Below are 19,649 nucleotides of genomic sequence, written 5' to 3'. Positions count from 1 at the left end.
TTCAATCATTAGAGAAAAACCATGTCTGTATGGATATTTTATCAGAGCACCTCCCTGAAATGTGTCCTGGTGATCTTAATGGTTTTCAAGTTAGGCAGTTTGTACTTTAGCAAACTATTTCCAAGTCCTGAGCAAATGACATATTTAAAAAGGAGTGCACAGCTGATGGTGACGGTTCATTCAAAATTAACAGCACAAAATAGTGATTTTTAACTTGGATATTGAAAAGTGGGACCCAAAGTCATCAGATCCTAAAAACCTTGCCTATGTGTTCTCTGGAAATTCTATAGTTGGGGATGTATTTCTGCAAATCACAGTTTATTACCTATGTCCGTGTGCATCTAGACTTTTTTTTAGATACATATAATGTATCCATATTTTATATAATTACATATATTAATCTACATATTAATACATAGAGTTAAGATAACCCCACATTACTACTAGCTAGCTCAATATACCAACCAGGTTTTTTTCTTCCCAAAACACCAGCATCCTGCTACTACTCAACTGGTGTGCTCTTTGGTCAAAGAAACACTATGTTTTAATTCCACATTAGTTCACTCATGCTCCTTCATGTATTCACCTAACTGTTAGAAAAGCACTATTCTGTTTGTCCCCAGGAAATTAAGCTTTGCAGTGATGAGAGAGAAAATAATTTATAAAATACCCAAATCTGTTTTTCTGTTAACACAATATGTTTAAACAATGTAGCACAACGTTTATTTTAGATTTTTAATTTTTTTTTTCACTAAGGCACATGACGTATAGAAATACTGAGGTACAAAATGTAAATTTCTGCATAAGATTTAAAAAATAATCCTTTTGGAAAATGGAGGTAAACAACATCTTCCAGAGGATTCAGCTTCTAGCTTGTTTTTTCTTTTGAACCAGTTCAACCAGCAGCTTGTATCTAGCGATACAGTCTTCCTGGAGAGAGAGAAAGAGGTGGTGGGGTGACAGTTACAATCAGCGTGCCCCTTGTGGGGTTAGCCCGCCATGCCCAGTCCTGACCAAGGGCTGTCCTGTCGGCCTGGACCTCCCGGGGAACATGCTCTGCTCTCCCTGGACGCGTCCCAGCACCGGCTGGTCTTCCAGCCCCTCAGGCTGCAGAACTGGCAGCTTAAGACCCAGCTGCCTGTGGGTGCCACTCCTTGGGGTGAGGACCCTGATGAAGCACGGAGCGGCCTCGCTGCTCCCTTGTGTATCACAGGGTACTTTCCAGAACCATCTCTGTTTCTGCTCAGAAACACCCTGGAGGCACCGTAACCCTTCACTAACTTAAGGTCATGTGGGAAACCAGGTCACTGGTTTGTGGTCTGCTGTAAATGACTTTATCAGCTGCCCGGGACAAAGAACGAGTATTCACTCTCCTCCTGGGGTTTTGGCTTTAGCAGCGTTCTGAGAGAAACATCTAACAGTCCCCAAGGACTGCTGCTGCTGCTAAGTTGCTTCAGTCGTGTCCGACTCTGTGCGACCCCATAGACGGCAGCCCACCAGGCTCCGCCGTCCCTGGTATTCTCCAGGCAAGAACACTGGAGTGGGTTGCCATTTCCTTCTCCAATGCGTGAAAGTGAAAAGTGAAAGTGAAGTCACTCAGTCGTGTCCGACTCTTGGCGACCCCATGAACTGCAGGCTACCAGGCTTCTCCGTCCATGGGATTTTCCAGGCAAGATTACTGGAGTGGGGTGCCATTGCCTTCTCCCCAAGGACTACCTGCCTAAAACATCAGCCTTTTCCTAACTCTTCTGCCCCTGGCAGAGCCAAGCGTGAGATGTGGTACTCAGCGGCCCAGAGCTCCACTGGAGGATGCGGGAGCTCTGGGCTCTGAGCAGCAGGCCTGCCGGGGCAGCGCCAGGGGCCTGGCTCCTCTCTCAGGCCCCAGTCACCCAGTGGCTTGTGGGCCACTTCCGGGGAGTCACCCAGGGGCAGCGAGCCAGCAGGGGTGGCTGAACCTCCCCTGGACCTCGTTCTGATGTCAGGCTTAAAGGGAAGGAACCCTTGCAGGACCTTCCTCCCTGAAACAGGAAGGTTTCCAAACCCCCAAGGCAGTGAGTTTGAGCATCCCACCTCTAGGAATCCATGGTTGCAGCTCCTTCATTTTAACCCATTGTCAGTTCATCCTACCTGTAAATACCTGTGTACTCACAAGTGCTAGAGGAATTCAGGGAGAATCATTTCTTCCGGCAAATCAGTCAGAGGGGCTGGGAAGGAGCTGTGTTTCTTAAACAGCTAATGGTTTATTTCTCTCCTCAGGAATTATTAACTTCATTATTTTAAAGGAGATAAACTAGACCTATACACATGGGGACATCCGTGGCCATAAGCTAGATTTCCCAACACTGAATTTCAATTTAAAAAAAAGTGTAAATGAACATCAGTGTGCCCACAGGCTTCTGAGTGGTGGGCACAGAAGGCAGCAGAGATTGGCTCTTTTGATTTCTCAGTGTTCCTGGTGTCTCAAAGGGTGTGGGTACGAGGAAAGAAGCCCAGGAGACTGTGTGTGTCAGGGAGGGCCAGAGTTGAGATCACATGGGCGGCTCCGCACTGTCAGCGCTGAAGCCGGCGTCGGGTGGGGCCTGCTTCTCCACAGGGGCAGCCCACTCCCTGAGCTGGTGTCTGGGAACCCTCTGCAGACGTGTTTAAGGAGCTGTAAACGGGGCGGACAGCGCTGCAGGGACAAGCTGGATCCTGGTCCTGGTGTCCACCTGTCAGTCCCTCCCCCGGCCTAGCCCCTACTGGCAGAACGAAGGCTCCAGAAGGTTGGCAGCACTGTCATAGGGAACTTAATGTTCTGTGCATGGGGTTTTCAATGAGAAAAAGTAACTGGTCGGTATAATGATGACACTTAGACTCTCGACCTCATTTATGCTCAGTCGAGTGCACAGATTCACACACTGTCAGAGGCAGCCTACTGGAAGGCAGCTGGCAGGAGAAGGATGGGTTGGATAGAAAGGACAGGAGGAGGCGTGAGATGAGGGACGGTCGGGTGCAGCCACAAGCCACTTCCCTGTGTCTGGAGCCCCCAGAGGCCTGCCTTCCGGGCGTCACCCACCTTGCTCTTGGACGGGACACACTTGGCTATCTTGTCCCAGCGGTCAGAGGATCCCCTCGGGTACTGCTGTAACGCTAGTTCCAGAAGCTTCTGTTGGTTCTGAGTCCAGGGCTCCTCTGAGGCTCGCGGGCGCTCTCTCTGCTGGCTCTCCTCGTCACTGGACTCGCGCTGCTCTGACAGGTCGAAGTCTTTCTGCCTCTTCCCCCGGACCCGCTCCTCCGGCTCGAGGGGCCGGGCCGGCCTCCGCCTCCGCGGCCGGCTCTCCTCCGCGGCCTCTGCCCCCAGCTCGGCCGCTTCCTCCTCCTCCTCCGTGGCCGACTGGGCCTCTTCCCGCTGGGTGATGATGCTGTCCTGCAAGGCTGCGGTGGGCCTGGTGGGCCTGGGGTTCTGAGCTGTGGATTTGAGTTCCGAGAGCCTGACCATCCCTGTGTGGAGGGACACATGGGGAGAGGCAAGGTCGGTTCAGGGAACAAGAGCCGCGGTGGTGTGGCCGCCACAGCAGACAGTGGTGGGGCATTTTGCGTGTATTTTACTGAACGTTCCCAGTATTCTACAAGGATAGCCATCACTACCGCAGTTGTACAGGGAGGGACATCAGCCTCAGCAGCAGCAGAGCTGGGATCCGAACTCTCTGTCTGATTCCGGGCCGTGGTCCCTCCACCACTCTAAGGAACAGGGGCCTCCAGAGTCCGCTGTGATCAGAGGAAGTGCAAGGACTAACCGCCTACTTTCTAGGTTAGGAAGGATGTTCTTCAGGACCCAGGGTTGCTGCTAACTCCACGAGTGTCAGCAGACTGTGTCAGACCCTTCACTGGGCTCGCTGACTGCCTGGGGCCCTGCGCCACCGCCACCCACAGGCGTCACCTCAGAGAACCCGCAAATGTTCAACCACGCCTTTCCTGCCCTCCTCACATACTCCTGACCCCTCCTACTCTTTAGAAAGACCTGTCCACGGCCCACCAAACTCCTCGCTGCCTTTTCAAGAGCATGTTTCTGGACACCGTCTTGGAGGGGAGCATCTTTCACAGAACGCTGTTAGCCGGTCCCTGCCTTCATGCCAGACCAACAGCTGTCCTGGTGGGAAAGCAATCGGGAATGCCCTCCCCCCTGAGTCCTTAGCATCCACGCCCTGTCCTCCCCAGGGAGACGTTTCCAGATCTCAGGGTTTGCTGGTTGCTGGCTGGTTACATCGAGTACAGGGACCTGTATTTAAGTAGAGTTGGAAGGTTGAAGGCGCACTTCCTGGTTTCAAGCAAACAGTATGGGGCTCTAATTCCATTTAGTCTTTGAGAAAATGGATTCTGAAAAACACAGATTCTTGGGGAAACTGCTTGATCTGTTCTCAAGGATGCTCTGTGTGTGCGGTGGCAACTGTGGTCAGTGTGGAAAAACCGTACAGACTGGCTTTCCCATGTGTCCCCTGCCCCCAGCTTCTCCCATACTAAAGAACAACAAGGTTTCTACAGCTCCTCAAACTTATTTAAGTACATCTTAGCACCACTGTGTGTGCAGGGCTGGATTGGCTGGTGGGTGATTGTAAACGGACCCTTTTCAGAGAGACAACTGGTAGAGTCCATTGGGCGCAACTATTAAACACCATCATTTTTTAAGCAGTTGTGAAATGAGGGTTATTTTGAAGACATGGCTTGAGGTTACTGGGATGGAGTGGGTGCTGACTCACCTGGGGAGCAAGTAACTGAATCCTTCAGTTGCTTGGCTTTGGTTGTCACCTGTTTCAAAATATAAAAGAGAAAAGCTGACTTTCCACATGTTTATTGTAGGTGAGGTGACCTATTTCATACAAGATCCATGTGAAGGAACAGAGCTTATTGAATCTTAGACCTGGATGGACCCTCAGGCATCAGCTCAGTCCATTCTTTCTAACCAAAAGAAAATTGAAGCCCAGAGAGATTAGAGGAGTTGCTCCAAAATATCAGTTTAATCAAGTGGCAGAGTCAGGACAAGAACTCAGCCCATTCAGCCCCCTTATACAAGGCTGCTTCTGAAGATGTACTAGTTTTCAAAATCATTATACAAACACATCATGTTTTTTAGGGACAGCTTCCTGAAAGAGTATGTTTCTTCACTGGAGACTATTATACCAATGAGCATTATGAACAGTGGAGAGATTTACTCTGAAGCTAATGTAAGAGTCTGTCCTTGCACCCCAGAAACCCTGAGGGCACTAAGACTGATCCTGGGGGAGGACCGCTTGGTGGAGTAGGGCAGTTTGACCCAAGAACCATAAGACGTTTACATACATACGTGAGTGATCCACAGAAAGAATTATTCCCTTTCTTACAAACAAATGGTATTATATTGTATGTCTCACCTTACAGTTTGCTTTTTTCTTTTCAGAATAGTTTTTTTTTTTTAATTTAATGATGTCTTAGAGGTCTATAGATTTCCCTTTTTAAAACTGCTATAAAATTTACAGAGTGGAATGTACAGACTTTAAGTGTACATTTCAATGAATTTTGACCAAAACATGTAGCCAACATTCTAATCGAATTATAGAACATTCCTGTTACCCTAGAACGTTTTCCCTGTGCCCCTGAGTCCATCTCAGCCCTACCACTGCTCTGGTTGCTGCTATATATATACTTTAAACATGAGATCAACATTAAATACAAAAATTAAAATGGATAGTTATCTGCCTCAGTGCATTAACTAAACAAGCCATCCTCTCTCCATTTATTAACTTTATTGAGGTTACATTCCATTGTATACATGGAATACATACTTTGTATTCTGTTCCCCTTAATCCACGTAAATTCTTGAACCAATATTTCATTGCTTTAAAGAAATTTGAAAGTAAAACCTCAGAAAATATCCTGTGACCAGCTCATAGTTAGATCCTATATTCGGTCGGTTCCACCTCTGATTAGCTGGGTAACCTTGAGCTATTTCCATCCTTTGTCTGTCTCATGTATTACCCTCTGTAATATGTGGATAAAACTGCTAATACCTTTTGTCTGTTAGGGATGTTTTAAGTTTGAAATAAGCTCTTAGCATGATACCTAGCAGATGTTAAAGGCTCAGTAAATATTACCTATTATAATTGATGTGGATCATTTGTTTTTCATTCATACAAAGGGCAGAATTAGAGAAAATATTTAAAGCTGCTTAGAAACACTCTTTAATTCTATCCCCTACTTTCCACTCTATGAATGACCTTGCTTATTTTATGGGAAAAAAACTTAAGGTTATCCAATGTAAGCTTCCCTGACTTCCAGCTTTCCCAACTCAAAATTCTGATTGTATCACCATATATCTTTCTCACATTTTATATAACCTACGATATCTTCTTGTATATTTTGAATCATCTCTAGATCACTTACAGTACCTAATACAATCTAAATGCTGTGTAAATAGTTGCCAGTGTGATGCAAATTCATGTTTTGCCTTTTGGAACTTTCTAGATTTTTACCCCCAAATATTTTCCATGCAAGGTTGGTTTAATCTGTGGGTGTGGTGCTGACCATACCACGGGCTTCCCTGTCTAATTGCCATTAAGTCCCTTGCTTAGAGATCTCTTAGCTCCTCAAACTAAACAAATTCCAACCTAAACTCATCGACTTCTCTGCTTTTCCTTCCTTTTCCTAACAGTATTATCATCCCAGTCACATAGGCTCAAAATCGAAGGGCCAATTTTGGGGGCTTTTTTCTTCCTCTCCAGCCAGTTCCACATTCTTCACGATATTGGTTCCATCTGTTCCCATCTCAGGTCTCTATCACCTGTATTAGCCCTTCATTCTCTAACTAAATTAGTATTACAGCCTTCTAACTATTCTCTAACTAAATTAGTATTACAGCCTTCTAACTGGTCTAAACTTACTTGTTAGCAGTTCTATGGAATAATATCCCTAAGGCTGAGTTCTCATCAAGTACCTCTGATGGCTCACCAGTGACCATACAACAAAGTGTTTAATTCTTAACCTGACACACAGGGAAATCCACAATCTATTTTCTTTCCTGTATGCATCCTGTTGAACAATTAATGCTCCCTTTTGTTGTTTAGTTGCTAAGTCACGTCTGACTATTTGCAGCCCTGTGGACGGTAGCCCGCCAGGCTCCTCTCTGTCCAAAGGATTTCCCAGACAAGAAATCTGGAGTGGGAAGATCCCACAGTGGAAAGATCCAGGGGATCTTCTCAACCAAGGAACTGAATCTGTGTGTCCTGCGTTAGCAGGTGGATTTTTTTTTTCTTTAACCACTGAGCTATCTTAATGCTCTCCAGATGGTCACAAATTCCCCACCCTGCTAACAACACTGTAAAGGAATTATACTCCAATTAAAAAAAAAAAAAGAAATTCCCTACCCTGTACTCTTAGACATTGTTAACATTTGTCTGAAATTATTTTCTTTTCTTTAGCAAACCTCTCCTTAAATATCTGTCCAGAGCCAAACCATCCTTCAAGGTACTTGCAAGTATAACTTCTTCTTGAAGCTTCTCCCAATGTCCACCACCAGAACTACCAACTCTGGTGACAATATCTCGCCTCTCTCAATTCTACTGTATTTTTAAAGATTTTATGTTTTTACATCATCATACGATAAAATTACCTTTTCTTTTGTTGTACAGTTCTGTGAATTTTAACATATTTATGGATTTATGTAACTACAGGATACACAACCTACATATAGGATATGAAATAACTCTTTTTTTTAAACTCCTGCAACTTATTTAACAAAATATTTTGGAGATTATTCTCCAACAGTACACGAAGACTTTTTTCAGCTTAACTGAGATATAATTCACAGACTATACAGTTCATCCACTTAAAGTGTATAATTCAGTGGTTTTCAGCATATTCAGATACGTGCAGCCATCATCATGACCAATTTTAGAACATTTTTATCACTTCAAAAAGAACCCCTATACCAATTAGCTATCATTCTCCATCCTCCTCATCCCACCCCATTTCTCATCAAGCAGTAAGCAACTATGAATCCCTGTAGAGATTCTACAGACCTGTGGATTTGAGGATCTGTAGATTTCTCTATCCTGGACTTCCATATGAGTGGAATCATATGTGCATTTTGGTGGCTGGCTTCTTTCCCTTAAGGTGATGTTTTCCAGGTTCATCCAAGTTGTAGCATATATCATTACTTCATTTCTTTTTATTGGGGAGTAGCATTCCATTGTGGATACACCACGTTTTGTTTATGCCTTTATCAGTTGATAAACATTTATTTCTATCTTCTGGCTGTTATAAATAATGCTGCTATAAACATTTGTGTATAAATTTTTGTGTGGGCATATGTTTTCGTTTGTCTTTTTTCTTTTTGTGGGTGGACAGTATGTACCTCGCAGTAGAACTGCTGTGTCATGTGGTAACTCTATGTCTAACTTTTTGAGGAACTGCCCTACTGCTTTCCAATATGGCTGCACCATTTTACATTCCCATCGGCAGTATATGAGGCTTCTGATTTCTCTACATCCCTCCTAAAACTCATAATCCAATTTTGTTGTATTATTCCACATCTTAGTGGGTATACAGTGGTATCCTGTGGTTTTGATTTGCATCTCCCAGATGATGAGAGATACCGAACACTTTTTTTCATGTTTATTGGCTATTTGTATATTTTCTTTGGAGAAATGTCTGTTCAGATCCTTTTTTCCTTTTTTATTTGGGTAAGGGTTTTTTTTTTTTTTTTTAATGTGCTATGTGGCATGTGGTTTCCTAGTTCCCCAACTAGAGACTGAACCCACACACCCTGCAGTGGGAACTCAGGAGTCTTAACCACTGAACCGCCAGGGAAGCCCCAGATTTGTCTTTATTATTGAGTTGTATGGGTTGGTTCTTTTTATATTCTGGATATAAGTACTTTATCAAATAAAGGATTTGCAAGTATTTTCTCCCATTGTGTAGGTTGTCTTTTCAGGTTCTTAGTGGTGTCCTGTGAACCATAAACGTTTTTAATTTTGATGATATGCACATTGCTTGGACTTTGGTTGGCCCATCCAAGAATACTTTTGCTGAATCCAAGGTCATGACTTAGCCTCCTATTTTCTTCTAAGATTGGGTTGGCCAAAATGTTCGTTTGATTTCTTCTGTAAGATGTCATGGGAAAAAAAAAAAAACAACTTTTTTGCCAACACAATAGTTTTATAGTTTTAGCTCTGACATTTAGGGGAATAGCAGCCTTAAATAACAATGTTAAATTTTCTGATCCACGAAAAGAAGATAATTTTCCATTTGTTTTGATCTTCAATTTCTTTCAACAATGTTTTCTAGTTTTTGAAGTGTGTACTTCTTTTTGTTAAGTTTATTCCTATTTTATTGTTTGATGCTATTATGAATGAAATTATTTTCTTAATTTCATTTTCAGATTGTTCATAAAGTATATTTGTACATTTATGTTTCCTGAAATCTTGATGAATTTTATTAGTTCCATTGGTTTTTTAGTTAATTACTTAGCATTTTGTATGTATAAAATCATGTTATCAGCAAACAAGGGCAGTTTCCTTCTTCCTTTTTAGTCTTACTTTTCTCACCTAACTGCTCTGGCTAGAACCTCATAAATTTTGAATAGAAGTGGTGAGGGCAGACATCCTTGTCTTATTCTTGATCTTAGTAGGAAAACATCCTCTGTCTCACCAGTAAGCATGCTTTTAACTGAAGTTTTTAGTAGATCTTCTTTATTGGGTTGAGGCACTTCCCACTTATTCCTAATTTGTTGTTTTATCATGCAGGAGTGTTGGATTTTGTAAGATGCTTCTGCTAAGATAATCTTATTTTTTATTCTATTAATATGATGAAAGTAAAGTGAAAGTGTTAGTTGCTGAGTTGTACCCAACTCTTTGCAACCCCATGGACTGTAGCCTGCCAGGCTCTTCTGTCCATGGAATTTTCCAGGCAAGAATACTGGAGTGGGTTGCCATTCCCTTCTCCAGGGTATCTTCCCAACCTAGGGATTGAATCAGGGTCTCCTGAATTGCAGGCAGATTCTTTACCATCTGAGCCACCAGGGATGATATGATTTTATGATGAATTAGCCTTTGACTCTGTGGATCACAACAAAATGGAAAATTCATAAGGAGATAGGAATACCAGACCACCTTACCTGCCTCCTGAGAAATCTGTATGCAGGTCAAGAAGCAATAGTTAGAACTGGACATGGAACAACAGACTGGTTCCAGATTGGGAAAGGAGTACACTATAAGGCTGTATATTGTCACCCAGCTTATTTAACTTATATGCAGAGTACATTATGTGAAATTCTGGGCTGGAAGAAGCACAAGCTGGAATCAAGATTGCTGGGAGAAATATCAATAACCTCAGATATGCAGATGACACCATGCTTATGGCAGAAAGTGAAGAGGAACTGAAGAGCCTCTTAGTGAAAGTAAAAGAGGAAAGTGAAAAAGCTGGGTTAAAACTCAGCATTCAAAGAAATATGATCATGGCATCCAGTCCCATCATTTCATGGCAAATAGACAGGGAGACTTTATGGCAAACAGTGAGAGACTTTATTTTCTTGGGCTCCAAAATCACTGCAGATGGTGATTTTGACTGCAGCCATGAAATTAAAAGATCTTGGAAGAAAAGCTATGACAAACAGCATATTAAAAAGCTGAGACTTTACTTTGCTGACAAAGGCCCATCTAGTCAAAGCTATGGTTTTTCCAGTAGTCATGTATGGATGTGAGAGTTGGACTATAAAGAAAGCTGAGCATTGAAGAACTGATGCTTTTGAACTGTGGTGTTGGAGAAGACCCTTGAGAGTCCCTTGGGCAGCAAGCAGTTCAAACCAGTCAATCCTAAAAGAAATCAGTCCTGAATATTCATTTGGAAGGACTGATGCTGAAGCTGAAACTCCAATATTTTGGCCACCTAATGCAAAGAACTGACTCATTGGAAAAGACCCTGATGCTGGGAAGGATTGAAGGCAGGAGAAGGGGACAACAGAGGATGAGATGGTTGGATGGCATCACTGATTTGATGGATATGAGCTTAAGCAAGCTTCAGGAGTTGGTGATGGACAGGGAAGCCTGGAGGGCTGCAGTCCATGGGGTCAGAGAGTCAGACACGACTGAGCGACTGAGTGACTGACCTCAACTGATTGTGTGTGTGTGTGTGTGTGTGTGTGTGTGTTAGTCACTCAGTCGTGTCCGACTCTTTGCAACCCCATGAACTGACTGACCTCAACTGATTGTGTGTGTGTGTGTGTTAGTCACTCAGTTGTGTCCGACTCTTTGCAACCCCATGAACTGTAGCCAGTCAGGCTCCTCTATCCATGGGATTCTCCAGGCAAGAATACTGGAGTGGATTGCCGTTCCCTTCTCCAGAGGATCTTCCTGACCCAGGGATCGAACCCAGGTCTCCTGCATTGCAGGCAGATTCTTTACCATCTGAGCTACAGGGAAGATCTATGAACTGATGATGAATTTACATTTATTGATTTTCAGATATTGAATCAACTTTGCATTCTTAGAAATCCCACTTGATTAGGGTACATAATTATTTTTATTAGTTTCTGGATTCAGTGTGCTATATTTTGTTGAGAAGTTTGTATCCATCTTCACATGAAATACTAGTCTGTAGTTTTCTTCTCATGTCTTTGGTTTGCTATTAGGGTAATACTGGCTTAATAAAATGCTTTGGGAAGTATTCCCCCTCTTCTATTTTTGGGAAGGTTTGTGAAGTTTTGGTATTCTTCTTTAAATGTTTGGTAAAATTCAGCAGTGAAGCCATATGGGCCTGGACTTTTCTTTGTGAATAGTTTTTTGTTTTTTTTTTTTAATTAAGTTACTGATTCAGTCTCTTCAATTGTTATAGGTCTCTTTTGCTTTTCTATTTCTTCTTAATTCAGTTCTAGTAGTTTATGTCTTTCTGGGAATTTGTCCATTTTCATTGATAGCTATTAAGAGAAATAGGTATCCAGACTCTAGGCCTACATTTCACAGTATTCCTTTACAGTCCCTTTGTATTTCTGTTAGAAGAGCTATCTTTTTTCATTTTGATTCTGTTAATGTTTTTTCTTTTTTTGTCAGTCTAGTTAAATGACTGTCAATCTTATTAATATTTTCCAAGAATCAGCTTTTGGATTCATTGACTTTTCTCTACTTTTCCAGTCTCTAGTCTATTTCATTAACTTCTGGTCTATTTTTTCTTTTTTCTTATTTCTTTCCTTCTGCTTGCTTTAAGTATAGGTTGTTGTTTTCCTAGTGTTTAAAGGTGGTAGTTTGAATTATTGGTTTGAGATCTTTCTTCTTTCTTAATAAAGACATTTATAAATTTCTATTAACTTCATTATATGCATTCCTTAAAACTACGTGTACTGTGTCTTCATTTCCATTTATCTTTAAGAATTTTGATTCCCCTTGCGGTATCTTTTCTTCTTTTACTTTTGGCTGTGCCACATGGTTTGCAGGACCCTCCCTGACCAGGGATTGAACCCAGGCCCCCAGAAGTGAAAGCTCAGGGTCCTAACCACTGGACTGACAGGGAATTCCTGGGATTTTGTCTTTGATTAATTTGCTATTTAATAGTCTGAGGTTTAATTTAGACATATTTATTGCTTTTCCCTATTTTTTCCCTGCTACTTATTTCCAGTCTCATTCCTTTGGGATCAGAGAGTATACTTTATATTACTTCTGTCCTTTTAAACTTATACTGAGCACATTGTCTGTCTTAGAATATGTTTCATATTTACTGGAAGAATTTATTTTCTGTTGTTGTTGGATAAAGTGTTATATAGATGTCTGTTAGGTCTACCTGATTTATCGTATCATTCGAATCTTGTTGACCTTCTGTCTGGTTTGTTTTCTCCATTATTGAAAGAAGGGGGCACTGAAGTTTCCAACTTTTATTGTTGAATCACCTGTTTCTGTTTTCATTTATCTGTTTTTGCTAAATGTACTTTGGTGCTCTGCTATTAGATGCACATGCTTATAACTTATATTTTCTTGGATTGGCCTTTTAATTATTATAAAATGTTCTTTTTTATCTGTACAATTATTTCTTGAAGTGTATTTAATATTAGTATAGCCACTCCAGCTTTATTAAGGTGCTGTTTGCATGATATTTTTTCCTTCCTTTTATTTCTGTGAATCTAAAGTGTGTCTCCTGTAAACCACACAGGGATGAATCATGACTTTTTTTTAATCCTCTCTGAAAAACTCTCTCTTGACTGGATTATTTAATCCATTTACATTTAATGTTATTATTGATATAGTTGAATTTAACTTTTAATGTCTTTTTTTGTTCCTCTATTATTGCTTTCTTTTGCATAAGTGAATATTTTCTAATGTAGCTTTTTTTTTTTTTAACTGTACTTTATTTTTTTTTTTTTGAGGTTGCTTGAGAGTTTACCATATACATCTTAACTTATGACAGTCAGCTTCAGATTTATACTGCCTTAATTCAGGGATATATAGAAACATTACTGCTATAAGCTCTGTTCTCTTTACCCCTGTACTGTAGTGTGTCCATTATATATACTGTATCTATTCATGTTACAAATCTAGTAATACTTTTAAAATTACTACTTTACTTTCTGTAGTGGTTCACTCAGCCCATACAGCTTTGCTCCCACTCACATCCTTTGTGCTCTCGTTGGTAAATATATTATACAAATATTACTTTTCTATATGTTACAGACCTGAGAATAGCATGTATCTGTTATTTACAACTGCTTTCTAAATCAGTTAAGGAGAAAACATGTATTTATACTGTTTTTTTATAATTACCTAATTACCTTTCCTGGTGCTCTTTTTCAGGTAGATTCAAATTACCATCTGGGGTCACTTGCTTTCAGATTGAAGAACTTCAGTTTTTGTTTACACTGAAAAGTTTTTTTGCTTTTTTTGATAAATAGCTTTGCTGGATGTAGGATTTCTGGTCAGCAAGTTTTTCTTGAGTACTCTGAATATGTTATTCTACTGCATCCTGGCCTTCATGGTTTATGTTGAGAAGAAAGCCGTTAATCTTATGGGGAGGGGTTTCCCTTCTAAGTCACAAGTCATTTCTTTCTTGCTGCCTTCAAGATTTTCTCCTTATTTTGACTTTCTGCATTTTTATTATGATGCATCTTTTGTTGACATTCTTGAGCTTATCCTACTCAGAATTACTGAGTTTCCTGATGTATTTAGGTTAGCATTTTTCAATAAACTTGGAAAGTGTTCACCCACACACTCTTTGGATTTTTTTCCCTCCTTTCTCTCCTAACTCCCATTATGCATATGTTGATGTTTTCTCTGAGGCTCTGTTCACTGTTCTTTTGTTTTTCCCTCTGTCCCTCAGCTTGAATTTCTCTACTGGCCTATCTTCAAGTTCGCTAATTCTTTCCTCTGTCAGTTTAAATCTACTGTGGAGCATCTCTAGTGAATTTTTAGAATTGTAATTATTATACTTGAATTTCTGCTGGTTCTTTTATTATTCTAAAAACTAATTTATATCTCACACATTTACAAGTGTTATTTTGAGGTCTTTTTCTGTGAAATCATATATTTGGTCACTTTTTTTTTAAGTGTTTATTTATTTGGCTGTGTCAAATCTTAGTTGCAGCATATAAGATCTTTAGTCTTTTAGTTGTGACATGTGAACTCTTAGTTGCAACATAAAGGATCTAGTTCCCTGACCAAGGATTGAACCCTGACCCCCTGCCTTGGGAGCTCAGAGTCTTAGCCACTGGACAATCAGGAAAGTCCCCTTTGGTTACTCTTCCAGGGCAGTTTCTGTTGCGTTCTATTCTAATGTGTGGGTCATATTTTCCTGTCTTTTCATGACTCATTATTTTTGTTCAAAACTGAACTTTTGGATAATATATTGCAGCAATTCTGGTTAGTGACTTCCCCTCACCACACCCTTCCCCAGTGAAGATTTGTTTTGTTTGCATGTTATTGTAGTGGATGGCTAGATTACCTTAGTGAGGCCTATTGCCCTCTGCCCCTACAGCATTAGGCTCTGATGTTGTTCCTCTGGTAGGTGTGGCATGATGCCCAGTCATCTTGGGATGCTTGTCTAGTAGTATTTGTAGGACTCTCTTCCTCTCTTTACCTGACCACAATCAAGTCCATTAATTGCTGGCTGAAGCTCTGTTTTCTACAAAATGCATGAGGGCATAAATTACTCCACAAAGAAATCAAATCAAATTGTGGTTCCTTTGAAGGGATGGTTTCTGAGGTAATATTGGGTATTTGTTATGACTCCAGAAAGACTCCTCCCGAAGAAGTTATTATCCATGTGTTGGTTTTAAGAATATGTGATTAGCTACTCCTTGTACTGACAGAGAATTCTGAATACAGCATAGGTCTTCTTGACTTACACTGGGCTTCTTGTTGTTTAGTCACCCAGCTGTGTCCATCTCTTTGCGACCCCATGGACTGCAGCACACCAGGCCTCCCCCTCCCTCACCATCTCCCGAAGTTTGCCCAGTTTCATGTCCATTGCATCAGTGATGCCATCCAGCCATCTCATCCTCTGATGCCCTCTTCTCCTCCTGCCCTCAATCTTTCCCAGCATCAGGGACTTTTCCAGTGAGTTGGCGGTTTGTATCAGATGACCAAAATACTGGAGCTTCATCTTCAGCATCAGTCCTTCTGACAAGTATTCAGGGTTGATTTCCCTTAAGACTGACTGGTTTGATCTCTGTGCTGTCCTACGGACTTTCAGGAGTCTTCTCCAGCACCACAGTTTGAAGGCATCCATTCTTTGGTGCTCTGCCGCCTTTATGGTCCAGCTCACAACTGTAAATGACCACTGGGAAAACCACAGCCTTGACTATATAGATCTTTGTCGGCAGAGTAATGTCTGCTTTTCAACACATTGTCTGGGTTTGTCATAGTGTTCCTCCCAAGAAGCAATCACCTTCTGATTTCATGACTGCAGTCACCATCTGCAATGATTTTAGAGCTGAAGAAGAGGAAATCTCTCAATGCTTCCACCTTTTCCCCTTCTATTTGCTATGAAGTAATGGGGCTGGATGCCATGATCTTGTTTTTTTTAATATTAGTTTTAAGTCGACTCTTTCAGTCTCCTCTTTCACCCTTATCAAGAGGCTCTTTAGTTCCTCTTCACTTTCTGCCATTAGAGTGGTATCATCCGCATATCTGAGGTTGTTGATGTTTCTCCCGCCTATCTTGATTCTAGCTTGTAACTCCTCCAGCCCAGCATTTCTGATGATGTGCTCAGCATATAGGTTAAACAGACAGGGTGACAGCAGACAGCCCTGTCATACTCCTTTTTCAGTCTTGAACCAATCAGTTGTTCCATACAGGGGTCTAACTGTTGCTTCTTGACCCACATACAGGTTTCTCAGGAGACACGTAAGATGGTCTGGTATTCCCATCTCTTAAGAGCTTTTTTCCACAATTTGTTATGATCCACACAGTCAAAGGCTTTAGTGGATCACGTTTTGTCAGAACTCTCCGCTATGACCCATCTGTCTTGGGTGGCCCTACACGGCATGGCTCATAGCTTCATTGAGTTGCACAAGCCCCTTCACCACAACAAGGCAGTGATCTGTGAAGGATACATTGAAAATGTTTTTACTACACCTAACCTACTGAATGTGAACACCAAAGCTTTTGGCCAGATAGTAAAGAAACCGCCTGCAATGTAGGAGACCCAGGTTTGATCCCTGGGTCAGAGAGATCCCCTGGAGAAGGGGCATGGCAACCCACTCCAGTATTCTTGCCTGGAGAACTCAGTGGACAGAGGAGCCTGGTGGGCTACAGTCCATGGGGTCACAAAGTCACACATGACTGAACAACTAACACTTCACGTAAACATACTCTGAACACTTACATTAGCCTAAAACTGGACAAAATCATCTAACACAAAGACTATTTTATAATAAAGTATTTTATATCTCATGTAATTTATTGAATACTGTACGGCAAGTGGTTGTAAGTGTATCAGTTGTTTACTCATAATCACTTCACTGCCACTAGCCAGCATTATGGGAGTACTGTCCTGCATATCACCAGCCTGGGAAAAGACCAAAAGTCAAAATTCAAAGTATAGTTTCTACTAAAGGTTATTGCTTTTGCACTATCATAAAGTTGAAAAATAGTCCAGCTGAACCATTGTAAGTCGGGGACTATCTGCATAAATCACAATATGGACTATCCATACCACACAAAAAAAACAGCTAATATAATCTGAGTCTTTCAGATCCTCAGTTTTAAATAATGAAATGAATGGTAAATATCACTATAATCATTTAGGGGCCATACTTCTACTTAAAAAGGCAATTTAAACATGTAAGAAAACAACTGGTCAACTTTCCAATTTTATGTGGTTCAACAATTATTTTAGTATTCTATCCTCTTTGTGAAGAACGCATCTCCTGGTGCCACAAAATGGTTGATGCTTTTTTTTCCCTGAGAATTTCTCTTCATTAGTTTTTTTTGAGAACATTTAAGTTCTCATTTAGCAAATTTCAATTATACAATACAGTGTTATCAACTATAGTCACCATATTATACATTAGATCCTCAAACCTTATTCAACTTGTAGTTGAAAGTTTATACCTTTTCACCAACCTCTCCGTATCTCCATCTCCTAGTCCTGGCAGCTGCTTTTCTACAACTTTTCTACCAGTTTTGACTTTGGGCTGAATACTCCTCCCCTGTACGTGTGTGTATAAACACATTTTGTGCACACGTGCATCAGCTGAAGAACACTTTGTTTCCATACACCAGCTATTGTGAATAATGTTGCTAAGAAAATGGGAGTGCAGATGTCTTTGAGATAACAATTTTGTTTCCTTTGGATATATACCCAGAAGTGGGATTGCTGGATCATATGGTAGTTCTGTTTGTAATTTCTTGAGGAACCTTCATACAGTTTTCCATAGTGGCTGTACAAGTTTACATTCTCACCCAAAGTCTACAAGAATTTTCTTTTCTCCACATCCTCACCAGCATGTTCTCTCATTTTTTCCGTAATAGACACCCTAACAGGTTTTGAGGTGATCCTCACTATATTTTTGATCTGCATCGCCTTGATGATTAATGATGTTGCACACTTTTCATATTCTTGTTAGCCACTGATAGGTCCTCTTTGGAAAAAGTGTCTATTGAGGACTTTTGCCTATTTTAAAAATGAATTATTTGGGGTTTTTGGTTTGTATTTCTATGAGATCCTTGTATATTTTGATGTTACTCCCTTATTGGATAATAATACCTGGTTTGCAGGTATTTTCTCCCATAGGTTTCATTTTTATTTTGTTGATGGTTTCCTGAATAGAAGCTTTTTCGTTTTATGTAGTCTCACTTGTTTTTATTTTTGGTTTTGTTACCTTTGCTTTTGTTGTCAAATCCAAAAAATCAACACAAAGACTAATGTCAAGGGGCTTATTCCCTACATTTTCTTCTAGTTTTATGGTTTTGGGTCTCATGTTCAAGTCTATTCTGTCTTGAGTTAGTTTTGTGTATGGTGTAAGACAGAAGCCTGGTTTCATCCTTTACATGTGACTGTCCAGTTTCCCAACACTATTTATTAAACAGACTATCCTTTTCTCATTGTATATTCTTGGCTTTGTCAAAAATTAGTTACCCATATTAATAAAAATAAACCAGTGGGTTTCTTTCTTTTAAGAAATTTTTTTATTGGAGTATAAGTGCTTTACACTGTTGTCTTTCTGCTGTACAACAAACTGAATCAGCTGTATTACATATATCCCTCCTCCCTGGACCTCGCTCTCCCCCACTGCCCACCATCCCAGCCATCTAGGTAATTACAAAGCACTGACCTGAGCTCCCTGTGCTATACACACACAGTAGCTTCCCACTGGCTGGCTGTTACATATGGCAGTATATATGTGTAAAATCCTAATCTCCCAATCTGTCCCACCCTTTCTTTCCCCCACTGTGTCCACGTGCTTGTTCTCTCTGTCTGTGTCTCTATTTCTGCCCTGCAAATAGGTTCATCTGTACCATTTTTCTGGATTCCACATATATGTGTTATTATACGATATTTGTTTTTCTGACCGGCTTCACTCTATATAAGAGACTCTGGAGCCATCCACATCTCTGTGCTGCTGCTGCTAAGTTGCTTCAGTCGTGTCCGACTCTGTGCGATCCCACAGACAGCAGCCCACCAGGCTTCTCCGTCCACATCTCTATAAATGACCCAATTTCATTCCTTTTTTATGGCTGAGTAACATTCCGTTACATGTATGTACCACGTCTTTATAGCTTTATCTGTTGATGGACATTTAGGCTGCTTCCATCCCCTGGATATTGTAAATAGCGCTGCAGTGAATGTTGTGGTACATGTGTGTTTTTGAATTACGGTTTTCTCAGGGTCTATGCCCAGCAGTGGGATGGCTGGGTCATATGGTAGTTCTATATTAGGTCTTTTAAAGGTGCCTCCATATTGTTCTTCATAGTGGCTGCGTCTATTTACATTCCCACCAACAGTGCCAGAGGGTTCCCTTTTCTTCACACCACCCCCACCCCCAGCATTGACTTGTAGATTTGTCGATGAGGGCCATTCTGAATAGTATGAGATGATATGTCATTATTGTTCTGATTTGCACTGCTCTGACAATTAGTGATGTAGAGCATCTTTTCATGTGCCTCTTGGCCATCTGTGTATTTTTTTTTTTTTTATTAGCAAATGTCTATTTAGGTTTT

General features: G+C 41.0%; 1 protein-coding gene across 2 annotated transcripts in view; it reads right to left on the bottom strand.

Moving 5' to 3' along the window:
• Positions 1-721: 721 nt before the first annotated feature.
• DNAJC1 (DnaJ heat shock protein family (Hsp40) member C1) overlaps positions 722-19,649 on the bottom strand; it is a 183,608-nt gene continuing 164,680 nt past the window's right edge. For both annotated transcript variants that reach the window (XR_015139744.1, XM_086334535.1), the window contains 3 exons: positions 4,737-4,785; positions 3,056-3,480; positions 722-930 (listed from right to left, as the gene is read on the bottom strand). Coding sequence is in view for 1 of the 2 variants with exons in the window: in XM_086334535.1 (XP_086190661.1) it covers positions 862-930; positions 3,056-3,480; positions 4,737-4,785 (543 nt within the window). In the remaining variant the exon portion in view is untranslated. The remainder of the gene's footprint in view (positions 931-3,055; positions 3,481-4,736; positions 4,786-19,649) is intronic.

The sequence above is a fragment of the Bos grunniens genome, chromosome 13 (assembly GCF_055505025.1).
Source record: "Bos grunniens cultivar Pamir isolate PY7600 chromosome 13, Bosgru_T2T1.0, whole genome shotgun sequence".
Lineage (NCBI taxonomy): Eukaryota > Metazoa > Chordata > Mammalia > Artiodactyla > Bovidae > Bos > Bos grunniens.
Note: the sequence above shows the minus strand (reverse complement) of the source record. Positions and strands in the feature narration are given on the sequence as shown.